Source organism: Pongo abelii, chromosome X (assembly GCF_028885655.2).
Source record: "Pongo abelii isolate AG06213 chromosome X, NHGRI_mPonAbe1-v2.0_pri, whole genome shotgun sequence".
Taxonomy (NCBI): domain Eukaryota; kingdom Metazoa; phylum Chordata; class Mammalia; order Primates; family Hominidae; genus Pongo; species Pongo abelii.
The window spans coordinates 14911969-14938802 of record NC_072008.2 but is presented as its reverse complement, the minus strand read 5'-3'; the positions used below and the strand labels follow the sequence as shown (position 1 = coordinate 14938802).

The window sequence follows — 26834 nt, the reverse complement described above, 5'->3', positions numbered from 1 at the left end:
TCGGTCCCCGGGCCTCAGAGGCGGCTTCCGGGTCCGGGGGGCCAGCGGCAGTGCAATAGGCTCCTCACCTCGGCCATGATCACGGTCGTGGATGTGATTGCGGTTGTCGCCGTCGCCCGTTCTACCGTCGCCAACCGAGTATCTCATCACCCGGCAGTCCCGCCCAGAGGTAGACAGAGAAGGGTGGGAGGGGGAGGCGGTCGCGTGACACCGGAAGGCGGACAGAAGCGCCGCCGCACCGCCCAATCCAATGCGGACGCCTGGGTCTGGAGGCGGGACCAGGCCCTCAGCCTAGGTCCCATTCGATTTTCGTCTGGCCTCGCCCCGCGACATCCCCCGCACTGCGGTCCCGCCCCCGCCAGCCGCGAGATCGCCGGCGCTTCCCCCGCGGAGCTCCGCCCTAGAGAGCTCGCTGGCTCTCTGCTTTCACAACACTCCCCAGGGCCCCGCCTCCTCAGCCTCCCTCGGCAACAGTCTCCTGGCTGGCTTCTAGGCTCCGCCTCCTCTGCGTTCGACGCACCCTCCGCCCGGCCTCCCAGGATGCAGCGCGCTGGCGGGAGGTTTGGAGCCGATGGATACTGTATCCGCGTGGGGCCTCCGGTATGTTGCAGCTGCGTTGAGGTTGGATGGGGCTGGCAAGTCTTCCCTTCCCGGGACTTAGCAGAGGGGGCGATGGGGCTGGATTTCCTCCCCTTGTCCCCGCATTGCGGGAGAGAGGGAAGGAAGCGGGCATCCCGAGACCTGGGTCTGTCATTCCTTGGAATGATAATTGGATTTTAAGTGCTACATTCGCTTGAAGCTTTTTTTCATCCCTTCAGTATCCTTCCAGCTTGGAGTGTGAGATGCTTAATGAGCAAAATATTTAATCTCAAATAATCTTTAATCTCAAATAATTATATAAAGTTAAATGATAAAAGCGTGTTTCGGCTTATTAAGGTAGTTGTGTTCAGCCGCGGGGTGGGGGTGTGTGTGTTGGGGGGGCGGTTTTACCACCCAGGGGACCTTTGGCAACCTCTGGAGACATTTTTAGTCGCCACTGCTGGGGGCCGGGGGCAAAAGAGATGCTTACTGGCTACTAGTGGATAGAGATCAGGGACGCTGCCAAACATCCTCCAGTGTACATGAAAATTCACAACACTTATCCAGCGCAAAATGTCAATAGTGTCAAGGTCGAGAAAGATTTTGATTTAAAGGGACTGGAACAAATTTTGTTCGTCAGTTAATAACAATTGAAAGAAAATAGTTGCGCGTACAATATTGCCTTTTTTAAAGTTGAAAGATACTAAAAACTACAAACAAGTTGAAAGAATAGTCCCCCATATTTCCATCAACCGTAGTCATCCATGACAGAATGGCATGTTAGCATCTTTTGTCGTAGGCTTTTAAATATATTTACATTGTTTTATGGGAAAAAATGAACACATTGTTTAAACGTTGTTTGACTACATCCTTAAAAGATATTTCAGATATAACTAAAGTCTTCTTCTACCTCTACTCACCTATCCTGGACACTTCCTTGTCCAGAATCAACAGTCATACAGAATTTGGCATGAAATGTTTACAGTTTTACATTTTTTATTTTGGATCATACTGCCTGGGTTTGAATCCTAGCTCTGTCACTTCTTATCTGCAAGCCTTTGAGAAGATCCTGAAACTCCATGCCTCAGTTTCTCCATCTATAAAATGGGATAGTAACAGTGCCTATGTCATAAAGATGTTGTGAGGAAGAAACGAGTTAATCCAAAGTGCTTAGAGCAGTACCTGGCACTGTTTCTTCAGTAAAAAAAAAAAAAAAAAGTACATGGCACTATTTCTTGAGAAAGCACTCAGGGACTGTAGTCATTGTAGGTAAATAGAACATATATAATGCTGTTTTATTTGTTTTAATTTACATAATATACTGCAGTGTACATTTGTCTGCAACTTAATTTTTAATTCATTTAATTTTTGAAATTTAACCATGATTATATATATATATATATACACACATATATATAGATAGATAGATCTAATTCATTCCTTTTAACTCTTGTTTGATAGTCCATCTATACTCATTCCCCTATTGGTGTTCATTGAGGTTTTTACTTTTTTTATATTGCAAATATCAGCACAGTGAGCATTCTAGAGCAATGTATTCATTCATATGTGGGATTATGTCTCTGGGTTTATATCTACAAATGAAACTACTGGGTATATGCATTTCAGTTGACTGCCAAATTACCTTCAGAGTCATCTCTCCCTTTTATTTAAGTACTCATAATTTTCTTCTAATTGTTAGCTCTTTTTCCAGTCTGATGTCACTCACATCTTTAACACTGTCACCAGGATCTTCATAACTCAAAAGTACAGTCCTGTGATTTCTGTTTTTGAAGTCTTTCAGTGGGTTATCATTACTTATATGAGAAATTTATAAGTCCTTAATATGGCATAAAAATCTTCTTTAGCGTAATCTTCCCAAATTCTCTAATTTAGTTGATCATGATTCTCCCACATTTACTCACATTTTGGGTATATTAGATAATGTTGAAAAAGGTGAGATCAATTCTGTATAGGACCCAATAAATAACTTATGTAGGGAGAAAAAAACTTTTAACAGTGGCCCTATTTTGTAGGAAAGTTAATTTACTTTGGTTAACAATGTCATATGTCTTGGAAAAACAACATCTATCATTATTATCTTCATAAAATTATGTTCAGTATTATTAGGTGCCATTTTGGTTGAGCGTCTTAATTCTACTTTTTTCCCAAGGATACTTTCTCTTGGTCACAGTTAATATGATTTCTTAGACTTTTTGGACGTCATCTGCTCTTCTAGGATAATCTGGAACCACACTGATAGTTTATTTAAAGAATTTCCACATTTATAGGGCCAAAATGATTTATGAGCATTTAAAGAGAATGAACATGTTTATTAAGAGGGGGGCAGTAAAGAGTAGATGAGGATGATAATTTTATTGCCAGCCTACTATTTTTATGTTAGCATATGCTTGTATATATTATCATTTCTCTAGTATACACACACATCTGTTTTAATTTTATGTATAAAATAGATACAGTCAACTTTGATGTATGGTAATATAGAACAGGAAAAGCTCAAATTAATTATGTAGTATTTTATAAATAATCTACTTTCTGGTCTCCACGCCCCGCCCGGCCACCCTGACCCTGCACCGCCACCCCTAGTTACTTCTTCTGTATCTTCTGCAGCCACTGTTATAATGTTAATAAGTAAAAAGTCAAATAGCCCATAGGCTAGAATAGTAAACCTGGGGCCCTGATAAGCAGAGTTTAAAATAGTGAGGGGTTGCTTATAATTGGACTAAGAACCTCTAAATTGAACCTTAGTTTGATTTGTTTCCAGATATGTTTCTATTTTTTTTTTAAATGCCAGTTATTTCATGGCCTGCAGGTTTTGTGAACATATGCCAAGAACTTTAAAAATAGATGTTGCAGCAGCAATACTTAATATCTACTGTTTTAGCAGTTACACCTCAATAAAGCTGGGAAAAAAGTTAAAATTCATTTTAGCAATGAATTAAATTTTAACGATTATTACTTGGATATAATAAATATCAAACATTAAAAACAAACAAGATTGAAAACATGTTGCATCAGTATAAAATATAGTGGATGTGCACATAATATGTAAATTCAATAAGTCTTGCAAAAACTTTTCACTCAATAGTCATAAATAGTGATTTATGTTTTTAGATCAGTTTAAGTTCATGAGAATAAGTTTGCTTTTTGCCTGGAGATCGTATTGAAAGCAGGTTGAATTAGGATTATACAACAGAGTTTTGAATGCCATGCTAAGCTTCATAGCAATGATTTGGAAGCTTTTTTTCTCTACACCATTCATATGTTCAATACACAGTGTTTAGCATCTATTTTTCCAGGTAGTAATTCAAGAATCACAGGTCTATTGAGAAAGGCAAGGGGCATGTAAGCTTTTGGATTAGGGGGTGGACAGTGACAGGATCAAGAGTGTGTTTTAGAACAATTAACTGATGTATTAAATAGCATAAATGAGTTGATATATTGGAGGGAAGAGAGATTAGATTAAGGAAGACTAATTAAGAAGCTTTTACCTCAGCCTGAGAGATCACAGCCTGAACTATAGTAGTGGCAACTGGAACAGAGAGTTGGAAGATAGATGTTTCTAACTTAGGGAACTTGATGATGACATTTAAAGAACAAAATGTAAGGAGCCTAACTTTCATAAATTCTGACCATTTTATAATCAGGTTTTCCTTACTCCTATCACACTTAAGTTATTGGTAAGTGAACCAGAGCATTGTACTGATTAAACATTAGTTGTGATATTTAACGTTAAAATAATACAATTCATACAGAGGTGATTTTTGTTTTTGATATTAAGAAATCTGAAAAACTTTGAATAGGTAGTAAAAGATGATGAATTCTTAGAGCTTTACCTCAGGATGTGTAATTTTCATGCTTTTCCTTTCTAGAAATCTAGGAAACCTGACATGGGACCTTTGGTAAATACATTATTATTCATACATTTTGATGGAATATAACTAATATGTTTATTTTCTCTAAACCATAGTTTCGTAAGTATAAGCCACACCTTTGATTTACCTACCCTATCTTCTTTACTGATGAAGCTGAAACTACTTTGTGATGCCTGTTGTCCCAGATCTTTCTGTTAATTGCCTAACAACAAACCAGTAAGCCAATGACTTCTTTTTTTCTTATTTACCTGTTTTTATTGACACATTGTAATTGTATATATCTGGAGAGTACAGTTTGATGTTTTGATACATATATTGTATAATGGTCAAGTCAGGGTATTTAGTGTATCCTTCCCTCATGAATGTATCCTTTCTTCCTGGTAAGAACATTCAAAAACATCTAGTTATTTTGTAATAAGTAATAAATCACACCTCAGTGTTAACTATCTTTACCCTACTGTGTAATAGGACACTAGAACATATTCCTCCTATCTAATTGTAGCTTTGTACCCTTTGAGCAACCCCTCCCCATCCTCCCATCCTCTCTCCTTTTCCCAGTCTCTGATAACCAGTATTCTGCTCTCTGCTTCTATGATAGCAACTCTTTTAAAAAAATTTTAGATTCCAGATATTAGTGAGATCATGTGGTATTTGTCTTTTTGTGATTGGCTTATTTCACTTAACATGATGTCTTCCAAGTCCATCCATGTTGTTACAAATGACAGGATTTCATTTAATTTTGTGGCTGTACTAATAGTATTCCATGCTATGCACCAAAAATTGGTATCTACATCAGATTTTTTAATCCACTGATTCATTGTTGGACACTTGGGTTGATTCCATATTTTGGCTATTGTAAATACTGCTGAATAAACATGGGGGTGCAGACATCTCTGACATTGATTTCATTCCTTTGGATATAGACCCAGTAGTGGGATTCTGGATCATATGGTAGTACTATTTTTAGTTTTTTGAGGAACTTCCATACTGTTTTCCATAGTGGCTATACTAATTTACATTCCTACCAGCAGTGTGTAAGTGTTCCTTTTTCTCCACGTGCTTGCCAACCTTTGTTATCCTTTGTCTTTTTAATGATAGCCATTCAAACTGGAATTAGGTGGTATCTCATTGTGGTTTTGATTTGTGTCTCCTTGATGATTAGTGATATTGAGCATTTTTTTGGTATACCTTTTGACCATTTGTGTGTCTTCTTTCGAGATATGTCTATTAAGTTATTTTGTCCATTTAAAAAATTGGGATATTGCTGTTCTTTATACATTCTGATATTAATCCCCTGTCAGATGTATAGTTTGCAAATGTTTTCTTACATTTTGTAGGTCGTCTCTTTACTTTTTTTTTTTTTTTTTTTGGCTATGCAAAAGCTTTTCAATTTGATGTAATCTCATTTGTCTCTTTTTGCTTTTGTTGACTGTGCTTTTGAGATCTTATTTAAAAAAATCCTTGCCCAGCCCAATGTCATAAAATGTTTCCCCTATGTTTTGTTCTGGTAGTGTAATAATTTCAGGTTTACATTTAAGCCTTTAATCCATTTTGAGTTGATTTTTTATATGGTGAGAGGTAGGAGTCTGGTCTCTGCATGTGGATATCCAGTTTCCCAGCACCATCATTTATTGAACAGACTGTCCTTTCCCCAATGTGTGGTTCTTGGCACCTTTGTCAAAAATTAGTTGGTTGTTGGTGCATGAATTTATTTACGGCCTCTCCATTGTGTTCCATTTGTCCATGTGTCTGTTTTTATGTCAGTACCATGCTGTTTCAGTTACTATAGCTTTGTGGTATATTTTGAAGTCAGGTAGTATGATGCTTTTAGGTTCATTCTTTTTGCTCAGTATTGCTTTGGCTATTAGGGGTCTTTTGTGGTCCCATATGAATTTCAGGATTGTTTTTTCTATTTCTGTGAAGAATGTCATTGATATTTTGCTAGACATTGCACTAAGTCTATAGATTGCTTTGGGTAGTATGGCCATTTTAACAGTATTAATTCTACCAATCCATGAGCATGGGATCTTTCCATTACTTTATGTCATCTTAATTTTTTTCATCAGTATATTATAGTTTTCATTGTAGAGATCATTGACCTTTTTGGTTAACTTTATTTCTAGTTATCTTATTTTTTTTTGTAGCTTTTGTAAATGGAATTGTTTTCTTGATTTCTTTTTCAGATAGTTTGCTTTTTAGCAAATAGAAATGCTGCTGATTTTTGTATGTTGATTTTGTATCCTGTGACTTTACTGAATTTATTAGTTCTAACAGTTTTTTGGTGGAGTCTTTAGGGTTTTCTCTGTATAAGATTATGGCATCTGCAAACAAGGACAGTTTTGCATTCTCCTTTCCAATTTGGATGTCTTTTATTTCTTTCTCTTGCCTAATTGCTTTGGCTAGGATTTCTTGTATGCAGTATATAGAAGACTGAGTAAAGAGGTATCAACAACTTTTTTTATACATGTGTTCAATATTGAGGATATTCTTTTGTCCTTTATTTTACTAATTCTCTCAAGTTGCCTTTCTTACAATGAGTTTGTTCAGAATAAGGGAATGCATGCCAGGGCAGAGTGGTAGTTAAAAGTGTAGACTCCAGAGTCAGAAGGCCCCTTTTCCAAACTAGCACCATTGCTGATTTCTGTTAACTGTGGATTAGTGTTGTAACCTTGGAAAATTTTCTTATCTTCTTTAAAATAAGGCTTTCTTGCTTAAAAGGTAGAATAATAAGGGTACTTATTTTAAGACAATAGTTATTAGAATTAAATAATGCATGTATTGTACCTGCCATATAATAAGCTTGAATGATTGATATTATTTAATTCTTGTGTTCATTATAATAAATTATGTTAATCCTCTATTTTTTCTAATTTGAATAAGAATAGTGACTTTGTTGGGTCATACAAATGCATACAAAGGCATTGCCTTTGTAAACTAAGATTTATTTTTATTAATCCTATGGAGATTTTTTAAAGCCTTGTTACAGCAGCTCCTATTTTTATTCCTGGGGTTTCTTTTTTGTCTTAGAGCCTGTATAGGCTCCTGTCTCTAGAAAGCAGAAGCCCAATTGCCTGGGCTGTGGGAGAAGTATAATTGAAAATCAACGTATTTGGGGAGAGTGAGTTGCAAGACAAGTAAACCACTAATTGAATTGTCATTCTAAAGGGGCTAAGGCAGAGAGTGGGAAACCACATTAGAGTTGTTAGGTTTGAAACAGAGAAGTATAACCCTTAAGCAATTTTCTGAGCCAGAACAAATATCTGAAGTCACTTTTAATAGAGCATCTAAAGCTTTAAATATATGCCGTTAACACATTTAGTTATCTTTTTTGATATGGTTATTTGTATTCTTAGCAAACTTTTTTAAAGCGTCTACAGAAATAATATTTAGGATTTTTTTTATAAGTATGATATTGTCAAAATAGTATAAAAAGCTTAAAATGTTTACTTAATAAAATGTGTAGTTACCTATGTTGTAGTTCTCTAACAGAAACGTGTTTTCTTTTCAACCCTTCCTACTTCATGGCAGTTTTTCCTCATTTCTTTTTTAGGTTTAGAAACATCAACTGGAATCAATTTGCATTTGAAAATTAGATCAGCACAAAGACTTGATATTGTGGAATGACTAGCAAACAAGCAATGTCATCTAACGAACAAGAAAGGCTCTTGTGTTATAATGGGGAAGTCCTTGTTTTCCAGTTGTCTAAAGGAAATTTTGCAGATAAAGAGCCTACAAAAACACCCATATTACATGTCAGAAGAATGATATTTGACAGAGGAACAAAAGTATTTGTTCAGAAGTCCACTGGATTTTTTACCATAAAGGAAGAAAACTCTCATTTAAAAATCATGTGTTGCAACTGTGTGTCAGATTTCAGAACTGGAATTAATCTCCCTTACATTGTGATAGAAAAAAATAAAAAGAATAATGTTTTTGAATATTTTTTACTAATCCTTCACAGTACCAATAAATTTGAAATGCGTTTGAGTTTTACACTAGGCTATGAGATGAAGGATGGCCTAAGGGTTCTTAATGGCCCTTTAATTTTATGGAGGCATATCAAAGCATTCTTCTTTATCTCTTCTCAAACTGGCAAAGTTGTTAGTGTGTCAGGTAACTTTTCCTCTATTCAGTGGGCAGGGGAGATTGAAAATTTAGGTATGGTTTTATTGGGACTAAAGGAATGTTGTTTATCTGAGGAAGAATGTACTCAAGAGCCTTCAAAATCAGATTATGCAATTTGGAATACCAAATTTTGTGTATATTCTCTTGAAAGTCAAGAAGTATTAAGTGATATATACATTATTCCTCCTGCTTACAGCAGTGTGGTGACTTGTGTACATATTTGTGCGACTGAGATCATCAACAACCAGTTAAGAATATCTCTCATTGCCCTTACTCGAAAGAATCAGCTGATTTCGTTTCAGAATGGAACTCCTAAAAGTGTGTGCCAGCTTCCATTTGGAGATCCTTGTGCAGTTCAACTTATGGATTCAGGTGGAGGAAACCTCTTTTTCGTTGTATCCTTTATATCCAGTAATGCTTGTGCTGTATGGAAAGAGAACTTTCAGGTACAACACTTATTGTGATAATAATTCAGTTGGTGGTCTCAGACCTTTTAAACATTTGTATACTTCATAGAGTTCATTCTGGAGTCTTATTATCTAAGTCAATTTTCAGTTCTGTACTTGAAATGATATATATTACATTGTTCTTTTTTCTTAAGTTTATCTGAGTACAACCTGATGGTGTTTTTTTTGTCTTGCCATTTTGAGTCATAAAGCCTTTGAGTTGTTTGGAAATGTGTAAATACATATGTAACTATAATTATGTATTTATTTTTCTATTATAACTTTCTAATTTTTATTAATATGCTAGTAGATGTGCATTTTCACTTACAATAAGATTATTAGTGATTTGACTAGATAGATAAGCCTTCCTGGAAAATTCAAATCAGTTTTTCATATTTTTATTTTTTTATATATTTTTTGAGACAGGGTCTTGCTTTGTCACCCAGGTTGGAGTGCAGTGGCGTGATCTCGGCTCACTGCAGCCTCCGCCTCCCAGGTTCAAGCAGTTCTCCTGCCTCAGCCTGCCGAGTAGCTGGGATTACAGGCATGTGCTGCCACACCTGGCTAATTTTTATATTTTTAGTAGAGATGGGGTTTCACCATGTTGGCCAGGCTGGTTTCAAACTCCTGACTTCAAGTGGTCCACCTGCCTCGGCCTCCCAAAGTGCTGGGATTACAGGCGTGAGTCACCATGCCCGGCCAACTTTTTAAACATTTATAATTATCTATTTAAATTTACTTGTTGTCTCTGATTCATTTCTGAAAGTGAAATATAGAGAAATTCCTTGAAATCTGGAGAGACAAATAATTGTTCTCCATAGACAAGTGGTAAGCATTACTTTTTCTAAAAACTTACTCAGAGATTTTTGTTATGTTATATTTTGAAATGCAGAACTGAGCTTTGAAAAAGTATTCACTTTTTTAAGTTTGGAAATTGCTGTAAAATGTTCACTGGTATTGAGTGTTAAGTAACAGGTAAAAAGGCACAGAAAACCAATAGGAAATTAGAGTTTTGTAACTGGATGTCTCCACCAATAATATTTCTCTGACTCTGTATTTTCGGGTAATGTTGCATCCTCCTGCTTTAAAATGTATTCAGTTATGTGATTTGAAGTGTTTATGAATTAAGACAAATCATCATTACTAGTTAGAAATGTCTCTTCCAAAAGTAGTACACTATACAACTTTTAGTTTTTGTGCTACTTAGGAGAAAAAAGCAGATATTGCCTTATTTTGTATGCCCTGTCCATTTAATTAGAAGCTCAATGAAGATTTTTATCATTATATTATCACCTCTATATGGAATATTGTTAAATGTTTTAGAAAGTTTGAAATTCATTTTTAAATGTGAATCATTATTGTTTGTGTGGGGGGAGGAATGTCAAGTTGGAATTGTGAATCAGGCTTTGCCTTACCAAGTACTTTTATATTAATAGGGATTATTTTGAATTTCTGTAATACATGTGTATCCTCTATAATACATAGAGAATGCAAAAGGAAAATAATTTGAAAGCTATCCTATTTTATTTTGAAAGCAATCTTTTAAAAGGACATTATACATTTATTTGAAAGTTATTTGGATTTGTCTTTTTCTATTCTCTTTTCCTTTAAAGAAATGGTAGGGGAAAAACATCTGGTATACCCTATAGCCTTTTACTGTAGTCAAGATAATATAATAGAAAGAACACACTTACCCTGGGTTTGAATCCCAACTGCGACACTTGCCAGTGTTACCTTAAGGAATGTAATTCTTGTGAACTCATTTTCCTCCTATATGAAATTTGGGATCATTCTGACTTTGAGAGGGGAGAATTAAGTCAAATGACATTGTAAAGTGTCTTGCACAGAGCTTGACACACAGGAGGAACTCAGTAAGTAGTAGCTATTACTCTGTTATATTACTGTTAGACAAAAGCCAGGGCTGTCATCAGTTACTTGCACCTACTCAAGATCCCCTATTCACCTAGATAAGGAAAAAACAATTCCTTTATATGTCATTAATTGCAATCCTTACTCTCTTGAAGTGGGTCCCCTGCTTGGACCCTGTAACGCTTTGCCACTAACATGTTACCCAAGGCAGGAGACTGCATCATTCTCTGTAGGTGGACCTATAATTGCTGCTTCCCTGACCCGAAGTTGTATTCTAGTGCACTCTTTCTACAACGGACCACTGTCTTTTCCACATGTTACTTACCTAAGTCCCTACTGACTTACCCCGTAAGTTGCTTCTTCAGGAATTCTGTGCTTCTAACCTGCTCTCAAATGCCCTGTTTTAAAAGCTCTGGAATTCACCTTGATATCTACAAGTAAGTGCTTCAAAGTTGCCTCTAACCCTGCCACTTTGGGCATATTCAGGTCCTGCTTCTATCTTGGTGTTACATTTATACTCAACTTCTTAAAAAAAAAAGGGAAATATTAGTTTAGGGTAAAATATTCAGTTACTTTAAAAACAGAAATAAGGCTGGGCATGATGGCTCACGCCTGTAATCCCAGCATTTCAGGCTGCCGAGGCAGGCAGATCACTTGAAGTCAGGAGTTCAAGAGCAGCTTGGCCAACATGGCGCGTGCCTGTAGTCCCAGCTACTCAGGAGGCTGAGGCATGAGAATGGCTTGAACCTGGGAGGTGGAGGTTGCAGTGAGCTGAGATCGCCCCACTGCACTCCAGCCTGGTTGACAGAGCAAGATCTGTCTGCAAAAAAAAAAAAAAAAAAAATTAATTAATTAAAAAAAACAGAAATAAGAGTTAAGAATCTAGAAATAAAGTGGGAGTAGAAATAATTATGCCAAAAACCCAGGTTAAGAGAAGTAATTACACTTGAACAATTACCTTTAGTTTTAACAGTTAAGGCAAAAAGGTAAATATGGTGGGTTTTACAACTGAAGGGAACATACTACAAGGGAAAAGATTTTTTTCTAACATTAAGTTCTGAAAAGAATTTACCGTTTGTGGTATTTTGTAAAAGGTTTTGAGTAATAAGGCGAATGCCTTATTAAATAATAAGGTGGGTCTTTGATAGCAGTTTTCCCCCAAAATAGAAAGCAATAGAAGCAGTTTTCCTTTGGGTTGGCTATGGATTCATCCATCCATCTATCCTTTTATTACCTCATTCCAAGAAGGAATTAAGCCAGCTTACAAAGATAGGTAAAATACAAACAAGCATAAATTAGAGTAAATAACGAAAATAAGGTTAGTGTTTTCCCAGATCAACACTTCATAAAAGCCCAAGATATGATGTTTAATGTGGTAATAGGACTTGAAACAGAGCTGAATCTAAAGGAATACATGATTAGCTTTTTTCTTCTTAGGCTTTCTGTCTTGAGTAGAAATTGTCTCTGCAAGTTTTGACAAGAATCTATGTGGCAGGCTTTTCAAAATTGAGGTCATTGGCCGAGTGTAGTGGCCCCCATTTGTAATCCCAGTGCTTTCGGAGGCCAAGGTAGGAGAATTGCTTGAGGCCTGGAGTTTGAGACCAGCCTGGGCAACATAATGAGATCCCCCATCTGTACAAAAAATTAAAAAATTAGCTGGGCATGGTGGCATATGCCTGTAGTCCCAGCTACTTGGGAGACCAAGGTGGGAAGATTGTTAGAGCCCAGGAGTTCAAGGCTGTAGTGAGCTGTAATTGTGCCACTGCACTCCAGCCAGGGCAACAGAATGGGACCCTGTCCCCAAAAAAAAAATCAATCTGTCAATAAAATTGAGGTCATTGTCAAGTATACCCGAAGCATAGCTATTGGTGTGTTGTCGATAGAGGTTAATGTGTTCTGGTGCTGTGCTGTCTAATATGGTAGCCACTATCCAGATGTAGTTATTCAGCTTTTGAAATGTGGCTAGTCTGAATTAAAACATGTTATGAATGTCAACCATCAAATTTCAAAGATGAATAGAAATGGAAACATCTCTCAATTTTTTAATGATTACATTGAATTGAAATGACAATATTTTAGATATGTTGTGTTAGATACATTAAAATTTCATCTTTTTACTGCTACCAGAAAATTTAAAATTATATGCCTTATATTTGGGGCTTACTTACCCTTCTATTGGATGGCACTATTCTAGAGCTATAGATTGCAAATATGTGTGTGCACACTTGCATGCATACATAGTTCTGTGCTGTTTGCCTGCCAAACACATTCTTATTACTAATGTCTTTTCCCATAGTCCATTATACTCCATGATACTGGTGGGAGAAAGGGAGGATATGGGTTTACAGATAAGCTGTCTCTCTGCACAAGTGAAGAATCAACTTTGGAAATTAGCCTTATAGGGGAAGATTCATATTTCGGTATGTGGGTTGAAGAGCCTTACTTTCATTCTTGCTCTAATGTGAGCTAGCTTCCTGTATCATCTAGATGATGTATCTGTGCTCCTGGAATTCTGAGAAGGGGTTTTAGATTTTTTGTCTCAGGGAGAAGGGGAATTTGATCCTCATGGTGTTAGTTTACCCTGGGACCAATCTTGAGGCTTTCAGCTATATGTACCTTTAAGAAGTTGTCCTCTATTTTAAACTTGAGGTCTCAGGTTCTGATATAAACTGACCAAATCATTCCGTGAGGCTAGGATGGTTCTGGCTGTCCCACTTTTAGGACCCCTCACCTGTGTACCCAATACTAGCTGTATTCCCCTCCACACCCACATCAGGGTTTAAGGTTTTAAGCTCATCTTGACTCTATTATAGGTTATTTTCCATTAAGAGCTCTTAAGGTGTCTACTAGTACTGTCTGGTTACCTAATGCAACTGAATTCCTTGGGTAATTTGTCTGATCATAAATACATATACACTAAGACTTATGGGAATGAGGGTCATCCTTAAATTAGCTGTGCAAGAGAAAGAATCTTCACTAGAGTTTGACTCGTGATAAATGTTAGAATTTCCAAAGGTTAGTGATGAAAAGTGTTAGAACTTATAAATAGATTACAATAAAATTTTGATATAGAAATCAAGAACGTGACAGTCCTGATTGTTCAGGACAAACCTGAATAAAATGTTAAATCTAAGTACCTTGCTATTTATAAAGTTGTTATAACTCTTATATTTCCTCATACCCTAATATCTTTATTTTATTTTAGTTTTTACTATTTTCATTACTCATTTATAAGACCGAGTTTTACAAATTACAACTACATGAAACAAAAGGACTTTATTTATTTCACATTTGATTTTTTCTTGTCTGTTCCTCCTATAATGCTCCCTTTCTTTTAGGTTGCTGCTAAATGGGAAAAACTTAGCTTAGTACTGATAGATGACTTTATTGGAAGTGGAACTGAACAAGTACTCCTGCTTTTTAAGGACTCCTTGAACTCAGATTGCCTGACTTCATTTAAAATAACAGATCTTGGAAAAATAAATTATTCAGTAAGTTCTATTTACTTATTATATGGTATTTTAAGAACCATTTTAGAAAATTTAAGTGCTCAAAAGCTTTGACCTATCATTTAAATATTGGTGGTTTTATACTTAAAATTTTGAACTTTAAAAATATATAGATTGAATCTTTTAAGTATATACATTGCATCTCCTTTCAACAAATGTTGTACAAATTGACCATGCTTTTGATATAAATTTGAATTATAGTACATTTGGTGATCACTTAAGTGACGGCAGTACTATAAATTAACTTTATTCTTGCTTCTGAAAATCACATTTTATACCAATAAATATAATATTGGGTTAAATAAGGAATAAAATGAAGCAAAACTGCTTTAGTAAAGGAAGTAACAGCTCACAATATCTTGAGATATTGGACATAAGGGAAATTATGCCCCTGAAGTTTTAGATCAATACAAAATCTCTCTAAGCCTCAGTTTTTTCATTTGTAAAATTAGCATAGTTTTAATTTTCTCCAGTTATGGGATTTTAGGATTTTTTTAGAAAGCTAATGAGAGCTCAGGAATTCAAGGCTGCAGTGAGTGAACTATGATTATTATGTTGCACTTCAAGCTGGGTGTCGGAGCAAGACACTGTCTCTTAAATAAATAAATGGAAAAATGTTTACTCTTTAAAGAGAAAGCTAACCAGCTGATACTTGGTAAAGCAGTATATAAAGGTTACGTGGTAGTAGTAGGAATCATAATAACTTTTTTCTAGTTACAAGAAGATGATGGGGAAAATACATAGTTTGCCTTTTTTTTTTGGAGACAGAGTCTCGCTCTGTCATGCCTAGGCTGGAGTGCAGTGGTGCAATGTCGGCTCACTGCAACCTCTGCCCCCGGGGTTCAAACGATCCTCCTGCCTCAGCCTCCCAGGTAGCTGGGATTACAGGTGCGCGCCACTATGCCCGGCTAATTTTTTGTATTTTTAGTAGAGACAGGGTTTCACCATGTTGGTCAGGCTGGTCTTGAACTCCTGACCTCAGGTGATCTGCCCACCTTGGCCTCCCAAAGTGCTGGGATTACAGGCATGAGCCACTGTGTCCGGCCTATAGTTTGCCTTTTATAAAATAGTGTGTAGCATGGGAAACTGTTCTGACTGGATATACTTTAATTGTATTTTGTTAGTTTTATGAATTTTGAATTGTTGCAAAATTTCAGTCTTAGTGTATTTATTTATTTATTTATTTATTTATTTATTTATTTATTTATTAGAGTGAACCATCGTATTGCAATGAAGATGACTTATTTGAAGACAAACAAGAGAATCGTTACCTGGTGGTTCCACCTCTAGAAACAGGACTGAAAGTTAGTGTCTGTTTGCTTCTTTTGCTTTTTGATTAGTGTTATTCTAAATGAAGGAAAGAACATTGAAAGAAAGGTTCTTAAAGTATAAGCAACTTGGTGCATGGGGAAAAATGATATTTCAAAGGATCTTTATCTTTTTGGCACCTCTGTACAAATATTGTGATATTACTTATAAATGTATCATCTAAACATGATACTTTTTTGTAGTAAGACTATATAGATTTAATAAGCCTCATGAGAGAAAATAGAAGCAGCTCACTTTTGAAAACACATTCTTTCTGGGATCAGTATTCCACAGTATCTTTTTAGAGTAGCAGTGAATATGATAGATCATAATACATTCCAGACATGAACAGTTTACTCTCATATTTTCCATAAAAAGCTCCCTAAAAGAGTTTTTTTTCCCCCAAATGTACCAAGGTAATGAACATTCCCTGTAAAATACTAGGCTTTGCAAAGAAATGTAAAAACAAAACAAAATAAAAAAAACCTAATGATTGTCTGTGATTCCACTACTTTGCAATAACCAATTTTAACACTTTGGCATGTATATTCTTGCAGATTTTTAAATGAATATGCGCATTACATAGAAATGTGATTATAAGATGTATGTTCTTTTGTAAGCTGCCTTTTTTGTTTATAGCATTTTCAAATATACAGAAACATTCCAGGAATACAATGATTATCTCTGTATCCCCAATACATTCAACTCTTGTTACTTTAAAAAATCTTATTGGCCTCATGTGTTTGTGTTTGTGTGTGTATGTGTGTATATATTTTTGTAGAACCATTTAAAAGTTGCAAATGTTATATTTCACTCATAGGTATTTCAGCAGGAATCTCCTAAAAATAAGGATATTCTCCTCATGCAACTACAATACCATTATCAAAGTTAGAAAATTATTAATGATCCCTTAATCTTATTTGCTATCTTGTCCATATTCAGATATATTTAGTTATCAAAAAAGTTTTTATAACTGTTGTTTCCAGGATCCAATCAATCAAAGTTTTTACTCGCATTTGATTATATCTCTTATTGGTCTTTTTATCTAGAATAATTCCCCCTTCCGCCTTTTAAAAATTATGCTAAAGAGGAGGCCACACTAGTTATATCCTCTCTTTTGGATTTGTCTCTTTTCTTGCTGTGTTATTGAACTTTTTCTTCTTTGCCTAGGGTTGGAAAACTTTTTCTGGAAAGGGCCAGGTGGTAAATATTTATACTTTGCAGGTTGTTTTAAAATTATTTTGCAACTATTTCATTATTAGAGTGAGTTCACTTTAATAAATGCTTATTGAACGCATATTAGACATGAATTTGAACAACAGATAAATATCATAACAGACAGAACCATGAATGAAGGCATTGATCTATTCAAAATTTTTGTACCCTGAACAAAGTAAAAGTAATAAGACAAATTGTGAAAAAAGAAATTGTAATACATGACAAAATACTAATTTTCTTAATATAAATGTACATTCTTCTATAGTATTTTTGTGAATGTATAGTGGCCCAACCTTCTCAGAGGAAAAGTTATTATGGTTGCTAAAATATGAATTACTTATGTCTTTTTACTCTTGCAGTTTCATCACTTCTAGAAATCTCTTCTAAGGATGGAGATGATTTTACAAGAATGTTTATGTAGTATTTATAAACTACAATATTGGTCCAAATCTAAACATACATCATTAGGAGTATGATAAGTAAATTGTGATGTGCCTGAACTATGGAATACTATGTAGCTGTCAAAAAGAATAATGTATATTTTTATACTGATTTAGAAATGATGCCAAAATTTATGAAAGCATGACTTTATGAAAGGCTTAATTTATGAAGCAGGACCAACTCTCCTGATTAAAACTGAAAATGATAGATGAAGTCTCCTTTAAAAACATTCTTAGAAGCTTCAAAAAGCTGACACTGTAAGAATAAATTGTCAAATCAAACTTTCAAGGCTGGAACCCAGAGAGATAAGTAGAACACTGATGCTACTTTTGCCCTGGGAGCACGTGTATTGAACTTAAATTGGTGGTGCCCCAGGCATCTGACAGAAACAAACAGAAAATTCTGTCTGGAAACACACATTCATCCTAGCCCTCATAAATCTCACAAGTAATTTTTCAAAGAAAATGAGCTGTCCACAGAATAACTAAGCACATAAAGAAAAAAGGCATCATGAGTAATTATTCACAGAAAATAACCAAACAGCATCTCTTTCAAGCAGAAACACACTGAAATAAAAAACTCAATAGATGACTTTAACAGTTAAAGAGATGAAAGAGATACAGAGCAAATTAGTGAACCCGAATATATGAGAAAAATTGTCCAGAATGTAGCACAGAGACAGGGAAAATATGAAAGGCTTTAAACAACATTAAGGGAAGGAAGGGAGGAATGGAGGTGGTGGATAACAGATAGTTGAATATCCATTTTGTTTCAAGTATCCACATGTTACCAGTAGCTTTCAATGTAGATAATAAAGTTCTAAATGCTGGAAGGCCTTTTAGAGATGAACAAGCCTGCCTTTGCACCATTTTGCACATGACGTAACAAATAGAGAGCCAGAAAGGTTAAGTGACTTGCAGAGCTAGAACTAGAGTCTATTTCACTGTTCTTTCTCCCCTGAAATTTGTTTTCCAATCAGTTACTGGAAGGGGAGATGGGGAGACCAGGACCTTAGAGAATCTTGTACACATGTACACAGATGTTCATAGCAGCATTGTTTGTAACACTGCACAACTGAGCATAACCCAAATACCCATCAATTGGAGAGTGGAGAAGTAAATTGTGGTAGTCATATGATGGAATACTGTAAAGCAATGGAAGGAATGAACTACAGCTACTAGTGACAACATGGGCAACTCTAAAGCCTGATACATGCAGAACGATTCCATTTATAAAAGGTTCAGAAGCAAAACACACAAAAAACTTAAAATACTCCTCAAGAATTCATACAAAGGTTGTAAAATTTGAAGAAAGGCAAGGAAATTATCTTAAAAGGCCAGGGTAATATTGACTCCAGGGGAGAAAGGGCAATTATGATTGTGGAGGGCCCCTGGGCAGCTCCTGGAATGCTACTTTTTGATTTGGGTGGAATTACATGGGTGTCGGCTTCATTATTAGTCTGTAAAATGTTATTTTGTACTGTGCATTCTTCTGCACGTATGATAGAGATCACAATAAAGAACAAAAAAGTAAGGTTCAGTGTCGTCCAGTACGATATGCTCCTGTATTTGGTTTTGGGTGGGTTTTTGTTTGTGCAAAGGAAAAAGCATTCCTTAACATGCACATGGAAAAGTTCTGGGAAGGTACACAGTCTATTGGTTTTGCAAATGGGATTGGGCATCTAGGAAGAGAAGGTGAGGTGTACTTTCACATTGTTTAAATTTCTTACCACGTGTCTAATTTATTTTTGTAGTTTTGTAGCAAAACTTCACAGCCAAGATTATTTAACTACTCTACTCAATCACTATATTGTCCTGGAGTAAGGCCCATGTTAAGGAGGAAGGAAGAGTGAACACTGATAATTTTCGAGGGTGCATTTCAATCTGCCCACATAGTTTTTTCTTCTACTCCCCACCCCTCCAGTAGCTCAGTTGTGGCTACATACCTTTGATGGGTACATCTGCCTCCCCCTGTCACAAATTACTGAGTGATGGAGTGTGAATCATGTGCAGCCCACAGAACTAGGTCAACATAAGAAGTTTTAAAATATTAGCTAGACACTTTACATACCTTATGCAATAATGTAACACATAGGAATAATTCAGTCTTCACTCTCCAGTTTCTATTTGTTGATTAAAAGAAAAAGAATTTACTTGCTTTGAAATGTAATTTAAAAGAAAAGAATCTCAAATAGTGATGCATTTTGTTGTTTAAATCTAGAAAAATATGTTTTATTAAAAGCCAGATGAATACTTAAACAGCCTCAGATATCCACCTGAAATGAAACAACTTCTATCAGTTCAATGACATGACTCTTTAAATTTTCAGTAGCAAAATATATTCTGTGAATGTTTCATCCTTAGTGCTGAAATCTAGTTATCTGGTATCATAAAAGGAATGGATTGCTGTATGCCCAGTTCAGAGCCAAATTGTTATTTTTTTCAGTAGTTTTCAGTATTTTTCAGTGGACTCTAGCACTGAGTTTATTAGCACAAAAATAAACATAGTTTGGGGGCTATTACAATTTTAATTTTATTTAAAAATTTTGCTATAAAGGTTACATGAACAGAAAATTTCGAGCAGTATGTGATTAAAAGTGATATTTTCTATTCATTATGATGTCTTTGCTTATGTGGATGCCTTGTTTTTGAAGCAGAAACTATTTCAAAAAGAAAAAGTTATTTTGTGTGGGGTGAGTGTATTTGTAGGCCTTGATTTTTATTTACATTGATTCGAAGTTACTTAATAACTCACTAGTGAAACATGCTAATATATTGCCACTCTCTCAATTTGATACATAAGCTCTATGTTGCAGTTATTTTCTATATTTTCCTTTGAAAGAAGATACATTTTTTAAATTTAGAGACTTAAAATCTATAAACAAAACAGTTTTGCTCTGAGAAGTATTTTATTTTCTATAGAAAAATGAATTGATAGGCACATTTGGAGAAAGTATTTCCTGAATTATTGGTATGTCTGGTTTCATTTGAAATCATGTTTCTTGCAACTATTTTTCTTTCTACTTTACAGGTTTGTTTTTCTTCTTTTCGGGAATTAAGGCAGCATCTCTTGCTTAAGGAAAAAATTATTTCAAAATCTTACAAAGCTTTAATAAACCTGGTTCAAGGAAAAGATGATAATACATCAAGTGCAGAGGAGGTAAAAGTAATCATGTGACCATTTTATCATTTTATGAATTGAAAATCTGTAAGCTATTGAAAAGTTACTTAAATTGGAATATTAGAATATATTAGAAAATGCTGCTCAGTGGATCAAGAAGAAAAGTAGCAGAGGTTATAATGGTGGACTTTTATGACATTGAAAAATATTTGATTAAGGAGCCAATATTTTATCGATTTATAGGTAATTCTGTAGCATATTAAAATTTCAGTTATCAGGAACCTTGGGGAACAAGTCCTTTTGTTTACAGATTTAACTGTTAAACTTTTTTATTTGTATTGTTTGGATAGAAATTACTCATAAGTGAATTATGTATTTACTGACTTCTTAAATAGAATATGCTGAGTATTATTTAACTTTGTATTGGTGATGACATAATTTTATTATTAGTATAATGATTGTTCTTTTAGTCTGTTGGATTGTTTGTTTCTAAGGTTATTTTTTCCTCTAGCAAATGTTCCTACACTGCTATGGGTTTTTTTAGTCCTTCTATCTGCTTTTTATAATTTTACTCTCTTTCTCCTTGTGGCTGATCATCATAAGATCCTCGTCAGGGCTGGGCGTGGTGGCTCACGCCTGTAATTCCAGCACTTTGGGAGGCTGAGACGGGTGGATCACGAGGTCAAGAGATTGAGATAATCCTGGCCAACATGGTGAGACCCCGTCTCTACTAAAAATAGAAAAATTAGCTGGGCATGGTGGCGTGTGCCTGTAATCCCAGCTACTTGGGAGGCTGAGGTAGTAGAATAACTTGAACCTGGGAGGCGGAGGTTGCAGTGAGCTGAGATTGCGCCATTGCACTCTAGCCTGAGTGACAAGAGCGAAACTCCGTCTCAAAAAAAAAAAAAAAAAAAGAACCTCCTCAGGTCTCTTATGTGGTAACTTATGTCAGTACATTAATGTAAGAAGTTAGCAAAAACTGCTGAAACTTCATAAAAATAATATTTATGCACATTAATTTCATACAGAGAAAGGCACAGCATAGCAACACTAAGTAAATCAATAAGAGCTGAACTAATATTGCATTTTATTCCCTCAAGTCACTGTAGTGCCTAGCTCTGACTTCCTTCTGGATTGACCATTCTTGTCATGGGCTATGCTTTGTGTTTGTATTTCAGTCTTAGCCATGTAAGGGTTTGGGTCCAAAATATGATCTTGTTAATGTAATAAAACATAACAAAAAAACATTGTGTTGCATTTCTATATTACTGTTCTAATTTCCTGGGAAACCTCATGAAAGTCATTGTTAAAATTGTTTCACCATTTCCTTTCCTCACCTCAATGATTTTGCCAATTTTAGAAAGGGGAAGGTTTGTTTAGAAATTAATATATTGAAACCACTATGTGCAAGGCCCCATTTTTGGCTCTTTACATTGTTAGTTTTAAAAGCAAACCTGGCAGGTAGTAAAAATTTCCCCAGGTTTCAGATGAATAGCCTGTTTCAGAACTCACAGCTACTGGCAGAAGTGTCAGATTCCTGGGAACATATTTAGTCTCCTATTGAGTGAATGCCCCTATCTTTCTTCAGTAATTACCACATAGAGAGGCAGTATAGGGTAATAGTTAAGGAAGAGCGTGGGCTCTGGAACCAGTTGGCTTCAGTTCAAATCCCAGCCCTGCTACTTGCTAACTGTGTGACCCTGGGCAAGTTACATAACTTCCCTGTGCCTCATTTTTCTAATCTGTAAAATGTAGATGATAATACCACAGACCTAGGGTACTAGGGTTATTGTGTGGGTTAAATGAATTGATACACAAATGGCATTTGGAACAGTGCCTGGCATAAAGTAAACACTCGATAGATGTTGTATATTATTATTGTCATTACTATTATTCTTATTACTACTGTTTCGAATGTTATATATCCACATGTGTGTGGAAATGAGTATGGCTTGGACTTTAAGAATAAAATTTTAGCAATAAGCTGTAAGTAGTCTAAAGGTAGTTTAATCAGTTTTATTCATACAGAAGTTTACAGTTATAGGCTTAGTGCAAGTCACTGATAAAATACAGACTGGATTATTTTCAGTATAACTGGGGTATATATTATCAGACTTTTTTTTTTTGAAAATGGACTCCAGGTTTACCTCCCTTTTGGCTCTCTGTTGGATACCCCATCTTGCCATACCCCAGTCATGCCATGCTTCTTGATCTGAATAGATAGGGAATTTTATATATTCTATACATTTCATTTTAGTAAATTGTGTATAATCTATAATATGATATGTTATTTGTTTTTAAATGTTTGGGCCATAAGCCCTAGCCAAAAGCACGCTTATCTTTTTTTTTTTTTAGTTTTGCTACACATGGTACATATTTTATAATCAGTTATTTAAACTTTTTTTTTTTTATAAGGAATGTCTTGTTCCTCTTTGTGGTGAAGAAGAAAATTCTGTCCATATCTTAGATGAAAAGTTATCAGACAATTTTCAAGATTCAGAACAGCTAGTAGAGAAGATATGGTACCGTGTAATGGATGATAGCTTGGTTGTTGGAGTGAAAACTACGTCTTCTTTGAAGCTGTAAGTAAATTCCAACATGATAACACTGTCTTGATGCTCCAGAACAGTACTGTCCAATAGAAATTAATGTAAGCCACATGTGCAATTTTAAATGTTCTAGAGGCCATATTTAAAAATGTAAATAGAAGTAAGGGAAATTATTATTACTGTTTTTTTGAGACAGAGTCTCACTCTGTTGCCCAGGATGGAGCGCAGTGGGATGATCTCGGCTCACTGCAACCTCCATCTCCTGGGATCAAGCAATTCTTATGCCTCAGCGTCCCCAGTAGCTGGGATTACAGGCACGCACCATCATGCCCGGCTAGTTTTTGTATTTTTAGTAGAGACGGAGTTTTGCCATGTTGGCCAGGTTGGTCTCAAACTCCTGACCTCAAGTGATCCACCCACCTTGGCCTCCCAAAATGCTGGGACTACAGGCATGAGCTACCATGCCTGGCCATTTTAATGATATGTTTTATTTAACCCAATATATCCAAAACATTATTTTAACATGTAATTAGTATAAAAATTATTAATAAGATATTTTGCATTTATTTTTTCATACAAAGTTTTAAAAATTTGGTGTGTATTTTACATGTATAACACATCACAATTCCAACTAGCCACATTTCTAGTGCTTAATAGCCACATGTATCTAGTAGCTACTCTCTTGACCTGCACAGCTCTAGAAGTATCTCTTTTACACAAATGCATTGAGTTAATAATATGAAGAGGATGAGGTTTATGAAATTAAGATGCTATAGTCTCACGGTGAAGATAATCAAACAGCATACAGAACTTTCTAATCAAAATATTTACAGGTATTAGGGATACTTAGAGACTATTGACCAAAGTGAATAGGTAAAAATTTAGTTAAATAACAAAATATCTCTCCCTCTGATAACAGACGATATTCTCTTTTGGGATGTTGAAATCATGGATAGAGAAGTATTGTGCATGCCATCTATATCTGCAGTCTAACAAAGAGCTTTTTAGCCAAAACAGGCTAAATACAGGCATTACAGTAACTACATTGAATTTGAACCACAGGTACGCAGAGAAACCAGGTAGTGCCTTGTAATAGGTGATGGCAGTATATTTGAGCAGCTTAACACAGTAAGGGAGCCAGACTACTTATCTAGTGGGTTTGAGATATGGATTTATTGTTTTGTTTCAGTGAATTTCTAAGCTGTTTTGGGCTGGTTGATCATCTGGGTTTTTCTTCTCTCTTCTTTAATGTGCTACTCTATATTAATCAATTTTGTATTATAAAATCAGTCTTGCATTCTTGTGATAAACAGTTTGTCACTGGATTTGGTTTGCTAACCTTTGGTCAAGAATATTTGCATCGAAATTCATGAGTGAAATTGGCTTGAAATTTTCTTGAATGATACTTGCCTGATTTTAGTATCAAGGCTATACTAGTTTATAAATGAATTGAGGAATATTTCCTTTTTTGCTGTTCTCTGGAGCAGTTTGTGTAAATTTGGAATTACCTATTGCGGGATCTGGCCAGCAGCCCGCAATGCAACGGGGCTCTCTCTTTGTTCCTAGGCGGATTGGCAGGTTGAGAAATAATAGACACACACAAGATAGTGAAAGCTGGGTCCGGGGGGTCACTGCCTTCTGCCAACAATGCACTGGATATACCAGCATTTATAATTAAGGTTAGTGAGGGTGGGGGTAGGTTAGTGAGGGATTTAGGGTCGTTTGATTATGAGGTGAGATGGTCATGTGGGGATGAAGTAATTCTTTAACATAACATTTGTATGTAGAAGTACAGTATATAGAGATAAGAATTTACAATATAGTGTGTGCATCAGTAATTTCTAACAGAGCCTTAAAACAGAAACACAATCTTTCCATAACCTATGATTAGCAAGATATTAATCAGCAGTAACAATTGCAACAAAAGCTGGTTACAAACAATCCATGGAAACAGGACGTGAAGCTAGACAACCGGTTAGACCAGAAATTCTCAGAAGGGAGTATGCCTTAACCCTAAAGAGGCCTAGAAGAGCCATGGCAAGATGAGGGCGTTTATAGCCCTATCTTATCCATATGGACAGGCGCCCCCTGTGCGTCCGTTTATAGGCTCTCCACAAGGGTCGCATTCCATTCCCAGAGCTATGAACATCTGCTTTTCTGGGATAGGAATCTTGGTGATGTGAAACCTCCCTGACTGCACGTCCATTCATAGGCTCTCTGCAGGGGGAAGCACATCACGCGCTGTTGGCTCGTTCTGGCAGTCCAACCTGGCATTGTCTTTACGCAATCCTGCATGCAATTTTGTATTTACTATAATCAGGAGCATTTCATCTTTTATTCCGTAGCAGTAGTTTCAGGGGGTCTCCCTACAATTACCTACTCTTTGATATTTGGTTGTAGTCACCTGGAATGCAGTAGAAATCTGGCATTTTCTTTGTGAGGTGACTTTTAACTACTGATTCAATTTCTTTAATAGTTACAGGATTATTCACATTTTTATTTATTCTTGAATACATTTTGCTTATATTTTTCTATTAATTATTACACTTATTAGCATAAGTTGTTCCTAAGATCCTCTTTAGATATTTATCACTGTGTTGTTAGTGTTTGTCAGTGTCTTTTTATTCCAAATCTTATTTGTGTCTTCTTTTTCCTTGATCTTGCCAGAGTTTCATCCATTTTATTAGATCTTTTCAAATAATTAAATTTTTTGTTGATCTTCAATTGTGTATTCCCTGTTCATTTCTGATCCCTTATTATTTCCTTTTACTTTATTTGGATGTATTCTGTTATTCTTTTTCTAAATATTTGACAATGACATGATTAAGTGCAGATTTCTTTTTTTTTTTTTTTTTCTTCCTTTAGATTGTTGAGCTTCCTCAAACTCTTTTGTTTCTTCTGGCAATTCAAAAAATTCTTAGTTCTTAATTCTCAAAATACTGATGCTTCCTAACTTTCTCTAGTATCTGTCTCCTTCTGGAACTTCAGTTAGTACTCTGGTAGACCTTCTCATTCCATACTCTATGTCTCAACATCTCTTTCGTATTTTCTATTCACCTGGATAATTTCTTCTGATCTATATTCTTTTCACTAATTTTATCTTCAGTTCTTTCTATTCAGCTATTTAATCCAGTCATTGAGTTTCTAAGTTTTGTTATTATTTGTATTATCGTAAGTTTTATTCTTTCTTTTTTAGATCTGCCTGGTAATTTTTTATTCTCTATTTTCTGTCTTGTCTTTTTTTTCATATGCTAAATAGAATTACTTAAAAATGTTTTTATATATAGAACATTTGAAACATACAAGGAGAATAGTGTGGTGAACCTTTCTGCCCATCACTCTGCTCCAGTAATTATCAACTCATTGCTAATCTTGTTTCATCTATACCTCCATGCACTCCTCACCCCCATCCCCCAGATTATTTTGAAGCACTCAAAGGCATTATATTATTTCATCTGTAACTATTCCAGTGTATGTATCTAAAAAATAAGAACTTATATAATTACCCCCCAAAAATTATCAGTAATTCCCCCAGTAAATGGTCAAATTTCCCATTTCTGAATTTAAAAATATTTTTTCAAATCGTGAGCCAGATAAGGACTATAAATTGGACTTGACTGTTATCTCTAAGTCCTTTGTAATCTGTAGGTATCCTTTTTCTGTCTTTTTTTTCATGCAAAGTGTATTTTATAGAAGCCAGGCAGTTTGCCCTGTGAAGTTCTGTAGACTGGATTTTGCTGATTACTTCCTGTAATATTGCTTAACATGTTTCTCTGT

The 26834-nt window shown here is 35.5% G+C and overlaps 3 protein-coding genes across 4 annotated transcripts in view; 2 read left to right on the top strand and 1 right to left on the bottom strand.

Annotated features, from left to right (window-relative positions):
• The window catches only part of MOSPD2 (motile sperm domain containing 2), a 49210-nt gene extending 48809 nt beyond the window's left edge, over positions 1 to 401 (bottom strand). Inside the window, exon 1 of one of the 2 annotated variants that reach the window (XM_054544348.2) lies at positions 69 to 401. In XM_054544348.2, coding sequence (XP_054400323.1) covers positions 69 to 77 — 9 coding nt within the window. In that variant the 5' untranslated portion in view covers positions 78 to 401. The remainder of the gene's footprint in view (positions 1 to 68) is intronic. The other variant, XM_002831401.5, reaches the window with a different exon arrangement.
• LOC134760923 (pre-mRNA 3' end processing protein WDR33-like) lies at positions 76 to 4688 on the top strand. The gene is made up of 2 exons (XM_063721362.1): positions 76 to 600; positions 4568 to 4688. The coding sequence occupies exons 1-2, from the start codon at positions 76 to 78 to the stop codon at positions 4592 to 4594; spliced, it is 552 nt and encodes a 183-aa protein (XP_063577432.1). The 3' UTR covers positions 4595 to 4688.
• The window catches only part of FANCB (FA complementation group B), a 183068-nt gene continuing 156782 nt past the window's right edge, over positions 549 to 26834 (top strand). Inside the window, 6 exon segments of the mRNA XM_063721230.1 lie at positions 549 to 621; positions 8023 to 9043; positions 14251 to 14403; positions 15633 to 15725; positions 20419 to 20547; positions 22924 to 23090. Of these exon segments, the coding sequence (XP_063577300.1) occupies positions 8093 to 9043; positions 14251 to 14403; positions 15633 to 15725; positions 20419 to 20547; positions 22924 to 23090 (1493 nt within the window). The 5' untranslated portion in view covers positions 549 to 621; positions 8023 to 8092.